Raw genomic sequence first — 22,065 nt, 5'->3', positions numbered from 1 at the left:
TCTGTGACAACCACAGCTCGCAACCAACTGTGAAGCCAAAGACGGTGAAATCTGAAGTATTTGAAAGATGCAATTGTATGTCTTGGCTTGGAATGCATGTGTCAATGTACTTGTTTCATTTATGATGTTTTTATTTAAACGTTACATATACTATGCTATATGTAGCCACAGACTCCCACACCGAGGAGCCAGATGCCTTGAGGCTTTTCACTGGAGAATTCTGACCCATTTGTCTTTCTTGCTGTCCGAAAGAACACCACATTCGCCCTCCGCAACCTCAAATAATGATGCTCACCCATCTTCAAGTTCTCACAACCTCTCTTGTCTCAAACCCACGTGGGTTTCAACGTATGGCATTTCCTTGTGGGTGTATAAACCCACCTGCCTTTTTTTACAAGTTGTTGACTTTTAAAGGTAAGTTTGATTGTTCACATTGAGAATTAAAAAGAAAAAAAAAAAGATGCAGGCATGTTTGCCGCTGCTTGAGCAACTTCCTCATGACCGTTGCTGTGGGCGACTCAAACTGAGTTTAATTGCTTTACAACGCTAACTGACAGTTGGGTGGCGACCGCTGCCAATATGTCGAACCAGAATTTGAGGAAGATCAGGATCTCCCCCCCGCCAAGTAATCATTTACTTGATAAGATCTGTAATCATCACACCTGACTACAATGGAACTCAGTGAAACGGAGACCTAAGCCGTCACCAAACAATCCATGTTTGGATCATAGCAAATCTTTCCACCATTTTTGCATTTTCATTCATTTTGACAAATTTACATCACCTAGTACTTTGATTCAGCCATCCAAAGGATGGTTTTGTTTGGGTAGCGTTTGAACTGAAGTTGAGAGTATCGTGTATGAAACAGTACATCTCAACACCAGTGCAAATGACAAATGATGACAAACAGGTCTTTAAATGAATGCCCTGTGCGAGTTTTAGTCAAGACTGAGCATGATTCTTTCCAGAGGCAGAATGAATGGATCTTAGTTTACCAAATTTAATAATTTCTTCCTTTGACACAGTCCCACCTCATTCACAAAGTTGAAATCAGTACAGTACTTCATGCTTTATCTTGTTACACAAATATGTAAACAACAAACAACCAGACCTCAACCTACTTGGCGTAAGTAACAAGTATGCCTTTAATGACGACTGAGATTAACATTCCTGCACTTATGTAACAGAACTAAGCACGTTCTACCGTGTTGAAGAGAATCAGTGTTGTGAGCCCTTACTGAGATAGAGATCAGGGGTTAATGATGTGAATCAGACAGGAACCAGACATGACTTTTTCAACGTAAGGCTAATCTCGAGACCAGGCGCCTTGAGGTATGTCTGATAGCGTTGCTAATTACACCAGAGATTCATGTAAACAATCTTATCAGTGCTAAATAATAGCATTGTTCAAAATCCAGTATTCACAGACGCCTTAAAACTCCTTAGCGACCAAAATTCAGGCAGAAAAGGCACACCTAAAAACATATGTGCGAGCCCATCGTTAGAGCTACAATGGAAATGAACTGTGAGCAACGTCACCTAGCGAGAGCCTGGCTACCTTAATGAACTACGTGCCCACCCAAGGGTATGTTGTGCATTAAGGTAAATCTATGCCAGGTCGAGCATAGCCACACTCAGTTCACACACCTGTAATATGAAGAAAATACTTTCAAGCATCCTGTCGTTTTGACAAACTGACATCATTCCAGCACTCCGTTCAAGGCCTGAAGGCTTATACTGGAGCCAAACGGTCAACAGGTCATGCCAAGGGTGCAAGATCCTGCCTTGAAGGAATGCATAATCTCGAGAACTGTGAGGGCAACGCTTGAACCAGTTGCTCCACCGTGCTGCCTTATATATATATTCCCCTACATATAGTGCGCTCATATTCGCGGCCCCTAAGTGGAAGGGACATGTTTTGGTCTTCACTAACAATGCCAGATTGCCTGCTAACTGTAAAATGTCTGTTTTGAGTGCTGGAGCACTGTATACATTTCGAAGCATTGCAACTTTAGATTAACCCACTGACCAGGGTGCCCCATATCCATCTTTGTGGTGAGCGCTGTAATTGTGCCTTATTTTAGGTAGTTCATGTTTCCCTGAAAATCAACTTCCAAACTAATCAGCAACGTCAAATCGCTCGCTTCCAAACTGAGTCAGCTAAGCCTTGGAAAAAAACACACACACAAAAAAGAGTCAGAGTGTGGCAACCACAGACTATGTAAAATACAGCATGCACCCCCACAGAAATGTTCTGTTTGCCATTTTAAGAATGTGTAAATGCAGAAGTCCTGCGGAGCCAAATTTAGTTGGAACCGTCAATGCACAGAAGACTGCTGACTCCAAATCATGACCGCTGTGATTATTCACCAAATGAAGACCAAGGACAAAGTGAGACAGGCCTTAAAGGCCAGAAGCGAGAAGGAGGACAATTGTTTTCTTGGCGCGCTCGACAGACTCTCGTTTATAAAGCTACTTTCCACAACTGCAAATCCAATCAATGCCACTGCAAGTGGGAGAGTAGTTGTCTCCAGCCAATCGTATTACAGCATGCTAATGGGATTAAAGATGTTTTACAGCGTGGATTGAATTTTACTACATAAGCACATAAAGTTGTAGTCGCATCATCCCTGTCTTTTCGGATCTTCTTCCTCTTTCCCAGGCAGCAATATTGTAGCCTCTGGCAATGTCACAGCGATCTGCTATCAGTCCTTGTGAATAAATATAAAAAGATTCATTCCTCATCAAATACAGAGCAAGGTTAAGATGACCAAAAGCTTTCCTGTCTTGTGGAGCCGGCATGAATTATGTGGGCAAAACTGAGATGACAAGTCTTTTTTTTCTCAAAGCTGGCGCCAACGATTCTGGTTCCCAGTGCCCCTCGCAAAGGAAGCGTGGAGCCTTTTTAATATTTCGGAAAACATCCAATAACCAATGGTTTCCTCCCTGTGAACACAATTGCCCTTGGAGGAAATGACTCATATGCAGATCTATTGACTTTGATGGATAAGGTGGCAAATTGTTGCGTACAAGCCAAAACATGTTTTATACTGTCTGTTCCCTCATAAAGTTGTACTGCACAATCTAACCTTCATTTTCACTTTGTTTTCTTTCTTTTAAATTGCATTACGTTTAGTGGAATGTCATGACAACACAATTTTCTGCAAAGAATGATGACCTAGTGATCGTTTTTGGGACCATAATGTTTTCCCAGGAGCCCCTTTCCTCACTTTGGGCTATGCATGCTGAAGCGTACAAGCAGCAGTCGTCGAAGTCTCGTGCGGCGCGCTCGTGTCATCTAGATTTATAGATTGTGGAATTTGCGGTCACGCTTGAGCATCTTTTGAGGACGCCCATAAGAAGTCTGTTTACTTCTGCCCACACTGTGGGAGTCTCACTCGTGTGCATTAGTATGTTTGTCAAGACAAGCCTTACAGTTTTGCAGTGCAGTGTGTGCCAAACAGGGGCCAGGACCTTTTTGAAAGAGGTTAGCAAACCATTTCAACTACAGACAAAAGGACCTGGCTAATTAAAACTATGGCTACTTTCACGTTCCTCCCCTCACACTCTTATTTTCCACACACGGGCCTCATTGGTATCCGACATTACATTCTGAACACACACGCATTCTAATGCCCGGCCATTCTGTTCTTTCAGGCGACAGCTTCCATTATGAATCAGGCTCAGTGACAACCTTTTACTGGCCAATGTCATGCAATTTGCTTGGTCTTTGTTTGCGGGCTCAGAGTAGGGAAACTTAACACCCGTCAATGGGCGAAGACTGAATAATGTGGACACTGGAAAATACTTATGGGTACAGACTGAAGGTTTTGACGTTCTGCCATATGAAAAACCTAATTGGAAAATGTATTTCATTAGTTCAATGGAATGAAGCTTATAGGTTTATTACCTACAGAGTGGAAAAAATATTGTGTGTGTACTTGTAATGATCATATTTTGGTTAAACCAAAAACTAAAATTCCCCATATCAAGAAATTACCGTATTTTCCGCACTACAAGGCGCACCTTCAATGAATGGCCTATTTCAAAACGTTTTCATATATAAGGCGCACCACATTATAAGGTGCACAGAATAGACGCTACAGTAGAGGCCGGGGTTACGTTATGCATCCATTAGATGGAGCTGCACTAAAGGCTCAGTATTGACCAATATATAAGGCACAGCGGATTATAAGGCGCACCGTCGGCTTTTGAGAAAATGAAAGGCTTTTAGGTGCACCTTATAGTGCGGAAAATATGGTAGAAATCAAAATGGCTTTTAGCACTAAATAGAAATAGATAGAAATAGAAATTTGACTTCAGACTTCACATATGAATGTTTTTCTTTTTTATTCTGTAAAGCACTTGAATGATGGATAATGTACAGTACATCTGATATCTCATGCCTTCCTGTCCCCGCAGAGATCTCAGCGAGAACCTCATCCAGTCCATTCCAAGAAAATCTTTCAGAGGCGCTACAGACATAAAAAACCTGTGAGTCTCCTTCACTTTTGAATTTGACGTATAACTGTTGTAAAAATGTTGATGTAAAAATGGACAAATGTTTAAAATACGATATCGGTCAGCATGTATAATGTATAATTTTAATGTATTTCTTTCAGGTCTAGTGTATTGTTTATTTTTACATAATTTATATGTTCTCATTTTCTTTTTAGACCCCCTCTCAATGTCGCTGTTTGCGTCATCTACTTAAAACCCCTCCTCTTTGCCATCAGGAAATAATAAGAGGTCACTGTCATTATCTCAGATAATAATCAAGAAAAGTGAATGTTATTGACTGCTGAGCCCATTTCGACACGGTTGCTAACCAAAACAGGAGCTCCTTATGAGGCATGTGAACACCACTGTATGTTCTGGCAAACAGGGGTGCCTCGGCTGGTGGGAAATGTAAATGTAGCTTAAACAGTCTCTCAGATGCATTAAAAACGTGTGGACACTTACCTCACATTCCTAATGAGTTTGCTGCACACTACAGCATTAAATAGGATTTTATGTAGCGACTGTGTCTTTACTGACAATTAGCGCTCCAGTCCAGTTGGCTCTGACGTGATGTTTTCCATGTGGTCATTTTCCTCATTCGAGTTGTGGCTGAACTTGAGCCAACCCGGCCGAACTTTGGGCGAGAGACTGGGTACACGCTAGACTGGTCACCAGCCAATCACATGGCACAAAATACCATTTACAATCACATTCCCACCTCTGGACAATTTAGTCTTCATTGGATGGATTGAATGTGGGAGGAGGCGACCCTAGAGAAACCTTGCAAGCACTCTGAGAACATGCAAAAGCGTCATCAGAGGCCCTGAGTCGAGATTTATAACAGGGATCTCGCAATTCTGAGGCTAACCATTAGTCCTCCGTGCTGCCGCTAATATGTTCAACCCCTCCAGCCATCCATTTTCGATAACACAAATCATCACTATAGATTCACATGAGCTGGAGTAGTGGAAAAGCGTGAATTGGTCACCAGCTCATCGCAAGGCACTTAAGGACTAAAAAAACACACTCACATTTATTGCTCAAAATTCCTTTTTGAGAATCTGATCCAATAGAAAATTACACCAACCATTACAGAATACTCATTAGTGGAAAAACAGTAGCATTGTTTTTACACAGTGAGAGTAGCTCGTTATGGAGGTGTGTTGAGTGGCAAATGTATCATTGGGAATGAGTGGACCTTGAGTGCAGCTGCACAAAGATGCTTCATGGCGGCAGTGATTTAGTTATCCTTGGAGGTGCGCCCGCTATATTCGCACATCACACTGCTAAAAATGATAAACAAACTGTAAGCCACCCTCCTCATCCTCTGTCCACTCTTGAGGATAGATGATCTTAGATGAACAGTATTGATTTACTGTAGTCCGTTAGTGTGCTGCTCACTGTTTAGATGATAATGAGGAGTGTGCAAGGGGGATAAGGATGATTTTTGTACGTTTCCTAACAAGCACCCCACCACCCCGATCCCGACCCCCTGTCTCTGTCTCACAGTCAGTTGGATAAAAACCACATCAGCTGCGTTGAGGACGGCGCCTTCAGAGCTTTGCGAGGCTTGGAAGTTCTGTGAGTATCTTATTCCCAAGCAATATCATTCCATTAGAGCGCTCGGTTAAATGAAGCCATTGTTTAGCCGCTGCTAATAACCATAACTAATGTATATACATAATGAGTGGCTCTCGCCTCAAAGCCCCCCATGTGTGGCTCTTGAGGGGGGGCCTGCATGGTGAGGGGCCAACCGTCATTAAGTCATTGTTCTACATAGTTGACAGCAGAGTTCCCCTCTATCACATTAACACCCCCCTCAGTGCAATCTCGGGGTCAGCTTGTCATCTTGACAACGTGGCTCCCACCATTAAGCATTCCAATCTGGTCCGATTGCTGTTTTGGTACCATTTTTATTGGAAAGAAAGAGCTAATCATCAACATTCATATTTGCAAGCCTTTTGTTTGAGCTCTCCCCCTGAAACAAAGGAGTCTCCAGTGCAGATTGGGCCACAGGGGCTTCAGCAGCCTTGTTATTTTTATAGTAAAAGGCTGCTTTTTTCTCTTTTTTGAGGGGGGTGGGGTGGGGGGTGGAGACCAAAAAAAGCCATTAAAGGCTGCTTTCATGGCATGGATGGATTGCAGATGTAGTGATAGGCTGTCATAATGTTGCAAGGGGGAATGGGGGTTGTTTGTATAGGTTTTTCATGGGAGGAGGGGACAGGTTGTGTTATAAAACGGGAGGGGGGGTGGCGTTGAAATATGGTAAAGGGTTTTAGGCTGATTGAAATGACCCGATTCCCTGGCTGCAGCTGATGCCCAGGCTCTCGTGTGTGAATTGGACTCCATGCAGGGTTGATTGAGAGTCTGACACGTGTGTACGTATTTGCATGCGCGCCCGTGGGTGTGCATAGGGGGTGTCCAGGCTTCCCCCATCTGTGTGGAATGAGGTGTTATATTCACAGCTGGGTGCCACCGCGAGACAGAATAGATCTAAAAACACAGCAAAACTCTTTTTGAAGAGTACATTGAGTGCTGACCATATTTCTGCTCTTTTGTTCCCGCAGAACCCTGAACAACAACAACATCAGCAGCATCCCGGTTTCCAGCTTCAACCACATGCCCAAACTGCGAACCTTGTGAGTGACACCCGACTGCGTTTTCTGTTTGAAATAACATTGTAAATGGCCTTCGCAGAGAAAGTGCTGAATTGGATAGGGTCTTTTGTTCCAGACAGTGTTGGTGGGGGGGCTGCCAGAACCACAAGGAACCACAACGGGGTCTGTAGCAGAGCCAGGAGTCATTATCCCCCCCCATCTAAACACAACAACTGGCACTTAAAGACGCAAATAGCCCCTGGAGCCTATTGTGCATTGCGCAATGATGTGATTACTAAATGTGGAATTATGTGCAAATGAAAAGAATCAAGGCAGCTGAAAGACTCTACGCCATGCCTCCAATTTCTTGCGGTGATCTTCCAGGGTTCTTCGCTCCCAGCAGGGTTACATTTTATAGTGTTTACTATTTGTGTGTAGCGTCTGTGTCTGTGCGCATGGATACATGCTCCAAACACCAGCGACAGCTATTCTCGACAAACGCGGCATTCCAAGAATGCCATGTTTGGAGTGTCGGGTTTTGAAGGCTCTTCTCCCTCGTCCAGAATGTCGCATGTACAATCATTCATGTAGCGTATTATTTAGTGACTAAGGCTGCAGCGGTTGCTTGTAATGAGCTTGAGGAAGGAACAGACACGTTTGTGCTATTTGAGTCTTCGCTCGCTGTCAAATTGACAAGCAAGCGAGGCGGCGAAGATCTTCAAATAGCTCACTTTCTTCCTTTTTTTGTTTGCTTTACAGCCGTCTCCACTCCAACAATCTCAACTGTGACTGTCATCTGGCCTGGTTGGCCCAGTGGCTCCGACAGCGGCCCACCATTGGTCTGTTCACTCAGTGCACGGCCCCGCCCGAGCTCAAAGGTCTCAATGTGGCCGAGGTTCAGAAACACGAATTCAGCTGCTCGGGTAAGATGTCCGTGTGTGACGAAGACCACAAGCATGTTGCATTGTTTTCGGCAAAAACACCAAAATCTGAACATGGCTAAATGATAGCATCGCACTAGAGTGTGTGTTCTCCTGCTAGCTTCTGGAACCACTCACAGTCGAGGTTGTTACAGTGGAAGATTAAAGGTGGATAATCATGGAAGTTGAATTAAATGAGTCAAAAGTCAAACCATCAGCATTGTAAAATCTTTATTAATTGTAGACGCAGTTGTTTCAGAAATGTACCACATTAACCATGGTAATATTCATATGAATAATAATCAAACACATTCTGCGTTGATGGAAACAGCAGAAAATTGGACCTTTCCGACTGGCGATCTTCAGCTCTGCCCCCCTTAGCAACAGTTGCCATCTCCCACAATCTTACAAAATGGCGACTGTACAGAACAGGTTTGAAGTGGTTTCTCTGTCGAGTATTGCCGGTAACATTGCGGTATGTTTTTTGCCAAATGCGTCAGACTCCTCCAAGAGAGTTCGAGAGAGAGGTTGCAGCTATTTTATGCAAGGATATGTACACGGAATTAAGATTTTGGACAGAGCAGGACGCAATGTCAGAGATACAGCGAAACGTTGGCGATACATGCAAAAATGTTTGATGCCTCACAAACTTCATATTGAAATCCAACAGGATAAAATAGTGCAATTGTACTGCGCATGTAAAGCAGGGTGAGTACTTTTTATTTGGAAAGATCAGGAGTAATATCATTGTAGTCTTTATAAGTGAGTGGGTGTATTCATTTAACTTGGCTTGTAATGGAACCCAGTGCTCAGTTTCAAAAGTCGGATGTGATACAAATAGGCAAATAGACATTTCTCTTGCATGACATGGCGCATTTACGTATCCCTAACCCGACTTGTCGGCATAAAACATGACACATTTCATTCAGCAGATCAGTGATACACTGACAAAGTGAAACTTGTTTTCCTGCAATGTAAAAAGCACTTCAATCAAACTCAGAGAAGCTATTTCTCCCTCACTTACCTTCAAACATACAGCCTTGTGTTTGTTGATATTGTTCACATTTAGTTGTACGTGCGGTCTTCCGCGAGCCTTAATCCATCGTAGACACTTTGTCAACTGTGTTTTAGGCTTTGGAAAATGAATCAACCGGGCCCCTTGTAACCTGCCAGGATATCTTTCATCAGAATTGCACGTTCCCCAAGCGCATCATTTTGTTCGTAACATTAACTTTTCAAAGTGCACGCGACCGATAACCAGCATTGCTTGAGGGACATGACGACAAGAGGGGCGTCTCAAGCCATTGGTTAAGGCGATGCGGCTATCTGATTGGCTATTATTGTACGAGTGATTGACAGGTTGGAAAGGTCGAAAAAAAATGTCACAGATGATGCTCATTGCCTGATTGCATCGTGGTCCAAGTGTAATGTGTAAATACACAGAAAAATAATAGAAGGCAGCCAGACAGTTCATGGGAAGTGAGTTATCAGTTTACAAGCCCACTGTCGGTTCTCAAATATCACTCAGTTCGCTCATGCCTGCCGCTAGTGATGCGTTGTCGCTTACTGGCGTGACATTTGCTCCAACAACTTCTGCTGAGCAGCTAGCCATTACCAGCCGATTAGCTGTTAGCTTCTACCACTGCCCCTAGTGACCCGAAGTCCTTTGCATTATCATGGGAATTTTACGACTCTGCTTTCTCCGGCATCAACAGAACAAGGTCTGAGCAATGTTAGCTTTTCATGAGCTTGCTCCAAGATCACGATGTACTCGCTCCTCTTCCAACACACCAAAAGGGAACATGTGCGCGAGGGCGGGAGATGAGGTTATCATATCAGGACAATACGAAATCCACAATGCGAACCTCTTCTCCCCCACAAGGACATCTCAGTACAACACCAGCTGCGATGGTTGGTTGATATATTTGTGTGTTTGTGGGTGTGTACGCCACTCCTCTTTCACTCGCTCCCCATGGGTTGTGATTTTTATGCAGCCATACAGCGTGACAGCACGGACCATTAACTATTCCTTGCCCGGGGAAAGTGGCTCAAAGCGTGGGAGTGGAACCCTCAGAGATATGAAACGCGAGTAGGAACTGTCCGAGCGGAAGATAAGGCTGGAGAAAGTTTAGGCTGAGCTTCATGGGAAGCTGCAGTTCCCATTCCCAACATGATTAGTTGCCTGTGAGTGTTACAAACTCACAACCACGATTCCCACACCCCCTGCCTGCCTACCCCCCAAAAAAATAATAAAATTAAAAAAAAAAAAGGATGAATCTCCATAAATACAGCATATACTCTAAATTCATGCTATTTTACAAACACATACAGGCAAACAAACACCCAGTTTTCTTTTGCATGAAAGATTGACCACAAGTTGAACTCCCTGTGAAGGACTCATTAGGTGACTTGCTTGCTGGCATTCACACACGCGCACGCACACACGCCCACCTCACATATTTTTTGTGTTTTCATTCGCAGGAATGTGTGTGTATGTGTGTGCAGTGCGTACATGATGTGGCCAGGCCAGGCCACCTGCGGGGGATTTGGGGCAGGGTGGCGCTGAGTTGAGGAGGAAAAAGAGGATGCAGAAGCAAAGCAAAAGATGGAATAATTGGGGAGTTTGGCCGCACATATCCGACGTGTCGTCATTCCCTCTCAGCTGGAAAAGCGTTCCAGTGTTGTGAATGTTCAGAGCATAATGAGTGACAATTTTACTATTTCACGCCCATTGTTCCACGCTATTCATTGTCTTTTGAAGTCTCACACATTCAAATCGGGGACTCCTTTTCAGTTTAAAAAAAAAAGGTGGGGAGGGGGTGGTTGCCATCAAAGCAAACAGTTAATACAAAATCTGTTTCAGCTTCACCTGCACATTCTAGAAAAATAGGAAAAGAAAAGCTGTAAAATGTGCACTGCACAACTTCAGTTTTTCAACTTTTACAAATTGTGAAAAAAAAACTTTGAACGGAATAATGGTGGGCGTTTTGACAAAAAGATAATGGCTTTTCCATAAGAAACAATAAACAAAGTGAAGATATATTATCTGGTGGAGCGTGCGCTGGGAGTGTAATAGAACACATAAATTGATAAATAGATGTGAGAACTCAAAGTGAATTTTGTACAAGACGTATGGAGTGTAGCCAGCAACAATATTATATTTTTTCATTTTTTTCAACTGTAAAGACAAGCCGCGATGCAAATGGGAGCTCTTTGGAGGTGTGTGTGTGTGTGGGGGGGGGGGGGGTGCACAAATAACACAAGGGAGATGAAATTGGAATATGGTGGCTGGGAAAAGGCTCGAATGAGGAAAGCAGACCTCGTGCAAGTGCAGGATTACATCAAAAAGCTTCACCTCGAGTCTACCTGTCAGGGAGCTGTCATTGTTCATGCTGCTCCAGCTGCGCTCTGCACTCTCCCTGATCCCAGGCCTGTCAAATGTGGCGTGTTCCATCAGAGTTGGGAGTGCTGCCGTGCCCTACACCTGATCCCAGATCTGTCAAACCTCTGATATCCTGGGATCAACACGGCCTCAGATCAGGCAGTGTATTGCATCTGTGTCAAAACTCTGAGTTTGTCGTCCTGTTGAGCTCACGCTCCCGTGAGACACTGGCCAAAAGATTAGGTATGCGATTCAACAGGATGAATTAGAAAATATAGGTAAATAAAATTATCAATTTTAGGCACATGATAGAGGCAAACAGTCTCATCATGTGGAGTTCTACAACACATTATTATCATTACCATACTTCTCATGCTTGATTATACCTTGTTCTGTCAATCGAGGCACTGAAAGCTAGAGTGGACGAACTCCATTTTTGTTTTTCTGCAGGAGAGCGATTTCACGTTTTATGGCTGCCACCCAAACAAACCAGTTGGTGCAATTGTGCTGTAGGTCCAAACATCTGTTGAATCGATCAATATGTATGAAAGATGATAAATAACATTCATTTGCATTAATGCAGATGCACGAGCATCGATGCCCTTCACAGTTGGATACAATATTTTTAAACATTTATTAAAGCCAACTAGCACCTACACATGGACTTAAATGCTCAAATGAAATAATTTCCCTGCCTTCTCAATAAAAGTCATTTGATGCAGTACGAGGGATGAGTGGTTGGCGTGTCTGCCTCGCTAGATTCAGATCTCGCTGCAGTTCTTGCGATGAGTTTACGTGTTCTCTCGGTGCTTGTGTGAGATAGTTATGGGTACTCTGGCGTCATAACACATTCCAAGAACATGCACTGAAGAGTAAATTCTCCATGGGTGTATATGTGAGCATGAAATTTCATTTATCTATATGTGCCCTGTGACCAGTCCAATAACAATAATAATCATAATACAATAAATAAAGCCAAGCATATATTATACTGATTGTTCTTGTTATTGGATCGATGGGTATACTCCACTTTAATCTTCTTTAATGCTATCTATCTCTCTGTGTCAGTAACTCCCACCGCCCATCGCTTTCTGTTTCAAACATGTCACCCACGAGCTGAGCGGTAGAGGGATGATGAAAAATTAATAGTTTGAAACCCAGATTAGTAATGGTGTGTAAATGAGCCCATTTAAAAGTCTGTTTAATTCATTTTATCTGGGTTAGGCTTACATCCACACATCTTGTACTCACACACACACACACACAGCTGTCTCAACGGCGGAGGCGGCCGCTCTTCAGCGCTTCACTGGCAGTTATTTGAACAGGTACCAGGAGACGGCGTGATGGTTTGATGTACTCTGCATGCAAATTGAAAAGTTGAAGTGTTAAATAAAAGTGAGACGGTGGAGGTGGGGGTGGGGGGGCTGCTGAATGCGCACCTACTCCACTGAGGGAGCGCCGACTCAGGAAGAACATTTGAGGAGATATCAATGCGTATTATTGGAGGCCTTCAGTCATCTGCATAATTGTATTATTCATGTCTGAGTTCTCGCTCTCAACACGCGATGCCATCCCTTTGACAGATAACCCAGTTTCTTGTTCAATGATTCTCAAGGATGTACAACTCTATCATAACGCCCAGTTCATTTCTTGTTCTCAATGTCAAAGCATGCCTGGAAAGGATCATCAGTGCTCATCTGCTATTTAGTTCCCAAGGTGCAGAGTGACAAGTTTGGCTTCACAGTACTCCAAACTATTTAATACCGCTGCTTTAAAAACCAAATTCCTTCTTTTTTCTTGCCTTCCCCTTCCTTCAGGTGAATCTTTAAATTTAACCTAGCAGGCCTTGTTTTCCAGGTCACCAGGATTCCTCCAGTCCACAGCCGTGCAACATGGGCGGGGGTTCTTGTCCCGCTATGTGTACCTGCAGCAACAACATCGTGGACTGCAGAGGGAAAGGTCTGACTGACATCCCAGCCAACCTGCCGGACAGCATGGCTGAAATGTAAGCACCACCAAACTAAAAAAAAAATTAGACAAGCTCCACTTTTCTGAGCTCATAAATAGAAAAATCCATTCAAAGAATGTCTAAAGTTTTAAAGGTTTAATCTGTGTTAATTTTTTTTCCTGGGTTTTTGTTATATTTCTTCCCCAACACCATCACAGAGAAGACAAAGAGGGAAAAAAAACGATACACAGAATTTGTCGAATCAGTTGAAAAACATTCTCCTTCATGTGACTGGCTGCTCAGTGCAATATGGCTAATTTCTTGAAAATGCAATTAAAACAGAAACAACTTCATTTTTCTTTTGACAGTCAATAATGTTTAGTCCAAAGATCACATGATTTGTGAATGGGGAGCGGGGTGCACACTTCCCACTCATAAAGCTATACTCCGAGACATAAGCAATATATTTAGCAACATGTGAAGTGTATTTCCTAACATAATATACAGTATATTAATACTTTTGAATTCATAAGGGAATACGGGGTAATGTCCATGGTCCAAGACTGAACATTGCCAGCTAATTTGTAAAGAATAAAGTTTGTATCAATGATGTGCATCCAGGTCGGGACGTGTCAAAAAGTAGTCTTGCGACAGGATGACCCACAGCAGTCAGTCCACATCCACAGAGGCTCTGGTCTTAACTTCCGGATGGCCTTCCATGCTTAAAATTCATTTTTTTTTTTTTTTTCAAAACCCTGTTCTGACATATACTGGAATCACAATTTGTTGTTTTTTGTGCCCAAACCTAAGGAAACCAAAAACACCATAGGACCATTTTTTGAAAGGTTATGGTCACCGTCATGGCCTACAGTCTGTACCACAGTCTCAGACTTGTGGCATAAACAGACCAGTGAGGAAAAACAAGAATATGACATAAATAAGGATGGAATTCTGCATAATCTTTTCTGAATTAATCATGTGCAGCCCAGAGAAGTGATGCTGTTTATATTAATCCTCCGGAATTTCACTCAGCGCAACTTAAGCAGCGTGATGGATTCCTGGATAAAAAAATATTTTAAAAAACCCACAGCTCTATTGCGCGCTGAAGCATGGCGGTGGTGGACATTTTTGGCATGTGCACATTAAAGACACGTATTTGCTTCCATATTCATGCCTGCGCATGCTCGTATAAGCTTGGAATTATTTAAAACATGCATCTATTAGCTACGCATGTTGTTTAAGTTTTTTTTTTTTTTTTTTGCCTGCTCTTGCCATGCATCACCTGCTGGAAAGATTTGCTTCCATTTGTTGAATATTTTGACATCAGCTCAGATGGCCGTCAAGCGCACGCACACACTTTCCTGGTTTATCGGTCCACCAACATCTGTCTGACAATTAACTATTTACAGCCCGCATGCTAGCCGGCCCCTGTAACTCCCTGGAATGCGGAACTGAACTTTTTAAGGTAGTGATTTTGATCTTTATCGTGGGGGCAATTAATGCCCCACTGAAATCCTCATGAAACCCAGTGATTTATGAACCGAGGGGAAACCAGTAGCCGCGTTGCAAAGGCAGGACTGCAAGTTTCTAGGTCTCCTCGTCTCTGAGGGGTCTGTTTATAAATACCCTGCAAGCATGGAAGCCCCCAACAACCCTGACCCATTTCAAGTTTGCCGCTGCGCTGCATTTCCTAATTTGGATGCAAAGTTCACACTCGCATGACCACCCACAGTCATCTTTGCCATTAGTTTGCATGTTCACATTCTCCATTTTGTTGAGGCTTTGCCAACCTGCTGCAACACTGAGAAGGAAAAGTCTTTAGGCACAACGAGCATGCTGTTCTATAACGGGTTGTCATTGTGCAAATCCTTAAAAAGTCCTAAATTTGATTATTTAAAATAAAGCTCTCTATTTCCTAAAAAAAAATGATCATTTATCCTTACTGTCATTCATTCAAAGGTCTGACCAATACAGCAGACACAATACAAATAGAATATATTCCACTAAATTATTGAATGACACGCACGAATTCTGCACCAAAGTTTTTATACGATAGTGATTACATCTTTATTTTCCCATCATAACACCTTTTCCACCCAAAAAAAAAAATCATTTCTCAACTGGTTCAAACCATTACAGCATCAGAAAATTCCAAATAAAGCTACTTGTTGAAGACGTCCGCATTGGCATGAGAAAATTCCCAAATCAATTCCTCAACTAATTTAAACCATACCCAAAACGTCCTCAAACAACTTCTACTTTTCTTTAAGAATTCTCATTTTCCAGGCAAAATTTCATGAACTAATTTAGCGTATTTTCCGCACTATACGGCGCACCTAAAAACCTTTAGTTTTCTTAAAAGCCGACGGCTTAATCTGGTGCGCCTTATTTATAGATCAATATTGGTTTTGCTGGGATTAAGATTCCAATCACTGGTGAATGTTGTTGTGCAATCCCACATGCAATGGCTAATCAAAAACGCTGCGCAGCACCACAAGTTTTCACCCCCCAAATATATACGTTGCCTGGTATAAAGCGAGTTTCAGGTAGTCTGTGCCTCCTATTGGACTTAGCTGGTTGTTTGAAATACAGCATAGTCAAAAACTCTTAAATTTGATTGAAGTGGTCTTAAAACACAGTTTACATTTTGACATTCTTAAGTCCGGAGATTCCCTGTAATGAAGAACAGAGACATCAGAATGTTCGGTGTCCCCATGCACAGTCGAATTCTCCGCATAGTAGATAAAGACAATTTATAAGGGCTCCCTGGCCTTTACATCTAATTGGTACTAAAGCATGGCCTTCCAATTAACACTGATTCATCTTTTACAAGACCGTGGTGAAAAAGGCTCCCATATCATATGCATTCCATCATTCCCAATAAAACCTCATATTTCAGGCGCCACCTCTTCTCTCCTTCTTTACTGTATCCACCAGATTTCTAAATCACCACAAAACCAGAACGGATCAACGATGAAAAATAAGGGGAATGAGGAGTTGTTCTTGGGGGGGCTCAATAATTCCGGTTTGATCTGTGCTTGAAGTTCATTGTAAAATTAGTTTCAATTACAGGAATCTTCTCAAATCAAGTCTAGCCTGATGCCTTGTTAAAGGGGACTCGTACACACACACATCCATTCATTATGTTGAAAAGGGAAAAAGTATCAAACCTACGTCTACCCTGATCTCTTCTAATGAACGTCGGTGTTTATAGCTGTGGGGATGTGAGCTGGTTCCTTGTAAGAGCAGATCCAGTTAGCCCAAACACCGACCACAACAGATTATTATGTACCATGGTCGACCATGACTGAACTCCCTCTTGCCTTTCCCCTGCCTGGCTTTCAAACTCATAAAATAACAAAAAAAAAAACAAAAAAAAAAAAAACCCTGTATCCCCCTAATGAAAGCCATGCTCGGACTTTAATGAAAAGGATCAAGACCATTGATTGTGTTGACACTGGCCTGCAGACAGACATGCATACAAACGCTCAGACTGATGGACTGGATGGATAGCATTGATTGGAGGAGGCACTGAGGGATTCTTTAGTTTTCTCTGTCAGAAACAGCAAGCCCTCTTTTGATTAAGGGATTTAGTCACTTGCATGTATTGATCTGTAAGCTCCGTAAAAACTCGAGGCGCACTTGGTGACTGTGTCGGAGCAGCGAGAAGAGCTAGTTGCTAAGAAAAAGCACAAAAAAGCCACATGGGCCCAGCAACCAGCCGCTATGTGAGGGCGAAGGAACCGCAGCGCCGTCACTTTGCGGCAAAATCACAGACACATCGGGACAAGCAGACTAAAACAGACCGCGAGAGCACAGCCACCACAGGAATCTGTGGTCTGGAATCACTGCCATCCCAAGAATGTCAATTGCGCCGCTATATCGGCCCCTATGCGGAGGATGGACGTGCTGCTTTGGGGGGGGGGCAGAGTACAGATTGAACATTTTCTGAAGTTGAGAAGCCGTGGTTTATGTTTCGCAAAAACACTCTGCCCATAAACATAGCAACGGAGGCCCTCAAAGGCGTATAATAAATCATAAATGTCTATAATTGAATGATTAGCTTGTGTGGAAATGTTCTTTCTCCGAAAGCAAAGCCCCTCATTTTAAGAGGTTGTGGTTACAACTATCATCAATAATTGGCACATTTTAAATGATTACCGTTTCCTTGTGGTGACAAATAGCATTTTAATGATCTTAACTAAGCAAGCCCGGACCTTGGCATCCAAAGCCCAGGCCTCGCATCTGCTCTTCTGCAGCACGCTTCGCTTCTCGGCGGCTGGGCGACCAGACAGAACCCCAGCTGGCTTCGGCCGGGCCCCGCTAAGTCTTGTTAAGGAGACTTTTAAAAGCTGTCAACTGACCTGCAGATAAACAGCCCTCTGCCAGCCACACCAGCGGGAATTGCTCTGGGACCAACTTAAGTAGCAACTTGAAACGTGGTGGACATGCACGCCCACACTAATGGCCTCTGGTTCTGTCTACTCCCCTGCGACCATCTGACACTGATTAGGGCTCAAAATGAACGAGCGTATATTTTCATTGTCGGCATGGCAAAATCTTGACCAGCTTTTCTTAAATTGACTCATGCTTCACCTCAGAAGGCTCCTTATTGTTTGTCGGGTTTTCAGACAAGATCATAAATGCTGGAAATTCTCACATCAAGAAGAAACACGACTGGAGTTTAAAGGCCTTCATTGATCCGTGACACACTAGGATGCACGATGTTTATTGGTTTTTGAAATGTTATGACCCCAAGATTCGTGCACCTATTGCTGCTGGAGAATAAAGCTCCCCCAATATAGTCAGCCAACTCGCCAAGAGGAGGATAACTCAAGTCACATGAATTGATCCGAGTTGCCATTTTTAGGTCTTAGCCCTCGGTTGGCTTTAATTTACAGTATAAATGTCTAAACTTGACTTCGGCCCGATATTCAGGAGACGGGACTTGACTGACTTACCCCATGGCATGACATCTCCTGTTGGGTGGATCTCACTTTGTATTTGAAAGCGTATTTTGTTGTTGACTTGCTCAGCCCAAGTAACACCTTGACTTGACTTATTTATTTTTGCCACACTAACCTGGGATTTGCTTCAATTCCACCTCTCCTATGATGTCCCTCTGCTTTCTAGTTCAGACGTAATCGTGGAGGATAACATTTGGTCAATTGGTTGTATCTTTTGTCCTCTCTAGACGTCTGGAGCAGAATGGGATTAAGGAAGTTCCTGCAGGAGCCTTCTCTCCCTACAAGAAACTACGCAGGATGTAAGTACACCAACACACACAAGCTCACTCTCACGCGGGATTAAGAACAAGAGGCCCCCGGCACGCCGTCTTCTCTTTCCACCTCCAACGGAACATGAAGCATTTATTTTGTCTGTGTCCAGAGAACGTATTCTCAGGTTTCGGGCAGCATGGAGCAGGCGTTCATATGCTTCACAGTCATAATAACAGCTCTCATCTTTCCAATGGCGCTCTCTGGTATTCCCCTGGCGAGTGCCACCCCTGCCCCATGTGGGGATTGTTGCCTCTGCGCGGGCAAAGCACACATTGTGGCCGCTCGGGAGGATGAGTGTGTTGGAATGAAACAGAGGAGGCTTGGCTGTCGGGCGGGAGTGAGAACAGTGACAAGCCGGTAGTTGAGCTGTCCCGTAAGTCAGCCGCAGTTGGTAACGCCAGCGGGCCTGACCAACATAACTGCAAGTGAAGCAGAGAAGAGCGGAAGGTCAGGGAGTTTCTATGCGAAGCTTGAAGGTTGCCTCTCTGTTTATGTAGTCAAACATGTCTTGTCGAAGGCCAGCAGACTGGAAGAGCAGAAAACCTCTGATCTGTCTTTGTTTTTGATGCAAAAAGAAATGCTTTATTCACTAATAGAGAGAACAGACGTGATTTTGTCATTACAACAAACAGAAAGTGATTATCTGCGTGGATGATGCACAAGCCGAAAAGTTTCCATTTTACTCTGACAATAACACTTGCTCTTTATTATTATTTTAAAAAATCTGATACAAGAGCTGGATCAAAAACATCCACATTTACAAAGATAATGCTGCATTTTCATACCCCTGTAAAAAAAAAATAAGTTTTAATATTTTATGAAATGTATATTATTACATATCTATTATTGTAGGGTTTGCCGTGATATTGACTGGTATCCAGGATAGTGGGAGGTCTGTATTTCGCTTGATGTCAGCAGGGACTCTGAGCAGGATAAGTGGTAGAGAAAGTTGTATTATTGAACTATTAAACTGCATTATTGTGGTTCTAGCCCTCGACTTGTTGCCGTTCATTTCCACACCACTTCAAGTGACAGCAACACTAATAAACATCTCATTTTTAACAGAGCCCGATTTAACAGATATCGGAATGCGGACAATTGGCTGTTGCCGACGACCCGTCTCCCATTCGTTAATTAAATTGAGCCTCCACTGTTATACAACTAAGAATACATCTGTTAGCGTTTATCAATTTTTAAAATATTGCTTCATTTAGCTAGCTTGAGTAAGGTGTACCTAATGAAATGAAATGTTCCCACAGGTACCCCCTACATTGCCCGTTTGATGTTCACATCGAATCTTCTGCTGTAAATTGTTTTTTAATTTTTTATTTTGTAGTCTGGATCCTGAATTGCGTTATAATTCTTTTAGTGCCTTATACGTCTTTTCAGAACATAGAGCAGAGCAGCCTTAAATTATGCAATCAGCAAAAAAGACATTTTGGGGTCTTCTGTGTGGTCTTCCGAAAGAGACGCCACCCGATGCTGCTGCTGATTCTGCATTTAGCATCAACTATGCGTTGCGGTACGTCTGTGTTGACCCTCCGCGCCTGCGTTGATTCAGCTGGCCGCGCGCCCTCGATCGACTCCCTTCAGTACGCGGAGGGTTTAGACAGCACGTATACATCATATGCTGCAGCCTTCACGGGATATCATCTGCAGATGTCTTTGTTATGTCTCTCCTAGGATGTGGATAAAATATGGAGATGTGATTTGTACAAGTTAAATATAGACATATAGAGGGTATAGGTGTTTCTGCGCTGGTGTATTTGTGGTGTTAAGCTTCCTCCTGATCCTGTGTGTCGTCTTAACCCGGGAAATATCAGCCTCACACACACGTACACACTGGTGTGTGTCTGAGTTTACAGACACACACCAGAGCAGATGTTGGCTCCTCCGTTGTATGGGAATTTTCAAGAAACCTCAAATCCAGAGGAACAAGACGAATGGCCACTTATTTGACTGTGACCCCCAAAATGTGAGCTTGTGCCACTTCTTCACCGCATGATGAGTTTCCTTCAACAGCGGGCCGAGTGGACTCAGCCCATAGTTTATCCAGCCTTCCGCTCGATCTCTCGCGGTCTTTCTTTCTCTCTCCCCCTGTTGCAGCGAGCGTTGCATTTACAGACGCAGACACACATAGGATTAGTGGTTATCCTGTGGGAAGCAGCCTGTGGATCCTATTAACAACTGTAATGTTCACAAGCAGTCTACGGCGCATCAGTCATGGATGTTTAATAACTCAGCGATTTGTCGGGCCATGAGCAGGGTTTCACAATAAGACTGTTTTTGAAGTGTAATGTGTCGCATATCTTCTGTGTTCATAAATAAATGCTGTTGGTGCCCGCTAATGAGAAAACAATGCTAAAACATGACTATGTTATTATTTTTTTTTATGTACTCCACAGTGAATTTGTGTACTTTTTCACAAAAACAAGCATTAGTCATTTTTTCATAGCTCCATCCAGTGAAGTAAAGACAACTTTTTGATACATTTTTGTTTTACCCAAACCAGTCACAGCGAGAGGAGCAATATTTAATATTTTAAAATTCCAACATCTGGTCACCCTAGGGTTAAAAGCCATTGTAATGGTTGTAATGTAATGTAATGGTTACCGATGTAGTATAAAATCACCAACATTTGATTAATAATGGCTTGTGATGCTCGATTACAATAAGAGTTACACCCAAACGCAGGCCGAAAACAAGTAAATGCCGAAAGAAAATGCTGATACGTCTTTTTTTAAAATCAGGGATGAAGCCCTTTCATTACATTAAAGGGAAATTACGGTGGTTTGGATCGACATTGTATCCAATAGGTCATGTAAGATTTTTATCAACAATTTCGAATTTTCAGGGACGCCACCATTTTGGCCTTTGATGCTGCACCTTATATGTCACATCCGCGCACGTAGGTCACGTGACTCGCCAAAATGGTAGCGCCCCTGAAAATTTTGAATTGTTGATCAAAATTTTCTCAAACTACCATTAAATGAGAGAGGATTAACACTACATTGTCAAGATACAGTACATATTACATGACCTATTGGCTACATTGTTGATCCAAACCACCCTTCAATGACCTCTTGTTGGTACTTCAGGGGTTACTTGACAAGGGTAAGATGGAGGTGAGAGAGCCCTCAAATCACACCAATCCTCCAAGTGTCCACCTGACTGACTGTCCTTGTTTCCCCATCAGAGACCTGAGCAACAACCAGATCTCGGAGTTAGCTCCTGACGCCTTCCAGGGTCTGCGCTCCCTCAACTCGCTGTAAGTCGGTCCTTCCTGAGGCCGTGTTTGCGCACATAAATTTTCATCTGCCTCGTCATTTTTCCGTGTTGAAATCCTGCCGGTGTTGTGATCTCCTAGCGTGCTGTATGGAAATAAGATCACCGACCTGCCTAAGGGCGTCTTTGATGGCCTCTATGCCCTGCAACTCCT

The 22,065-nt window shown here is 43.1% G+C and overlaps 1 protein-coding gene across 1 annotated transcript in view; it reads left to right on the top strand.

The window, feature by feature from the left end:
* The window catches only part of slit1a (slit homolog 1a (Drosophila)), a 109,035-nt gene that overhangs the window by 54,947 nt on the left and 32,023 nt on the right, over nt 1-22,065 (top strand). The window contains exons 5-12 of the mRNA XM_061838042.1: nt 4,423-4,494; nt 6,010-6,081; nt 7,068-7,139; nt 7,857-8,020; nt 13,257-13,404; nt 18,542-18,613; nt 21,823-21,894; nt 21,994-22,065. Coding sequence (XP_061694026.1) covers nt 4,423-4,494; nt 6,010-6,081; nt 7,068-7,139; nt 7,857-8,020; nt 13,257-13,404; nt 18,542-18,613; nt 21,823-21,894; nt 21,994-22,065 — 744 coding nt within the window. The remainder of the gene's footprint in view (nt 1-4,422; nt 4,495-6,009; nt 6,082-7,067; nt 7,140-7,856; nt 8,021-13,256; nt 13,405-18,541; nt 18,614-21,822; nt 21,895-21,993) is intronic.

Source organism: Syngnathoides biaculeatus, chromosome 12 (genome assembly GCF_019802595.1).
Source record: "Syngnathoides biaculeatus isolate LvHL_M chromosome 12, ASM1980259v1, whole genome shotgun sequence".
Classification (NCBI taxonomy): Eukaryota; Metazoa; Chordata; class Actinopteri; order Syngnathiformes; family Syngnathidae; genus Syngnathoides; species Syngnathoides biaculeatus.
The sequence above is the reverse complement of the archived record's forward strand: the minus strand, read 5'-3'. Positions and strand labels throughout refer to the sequence as shown.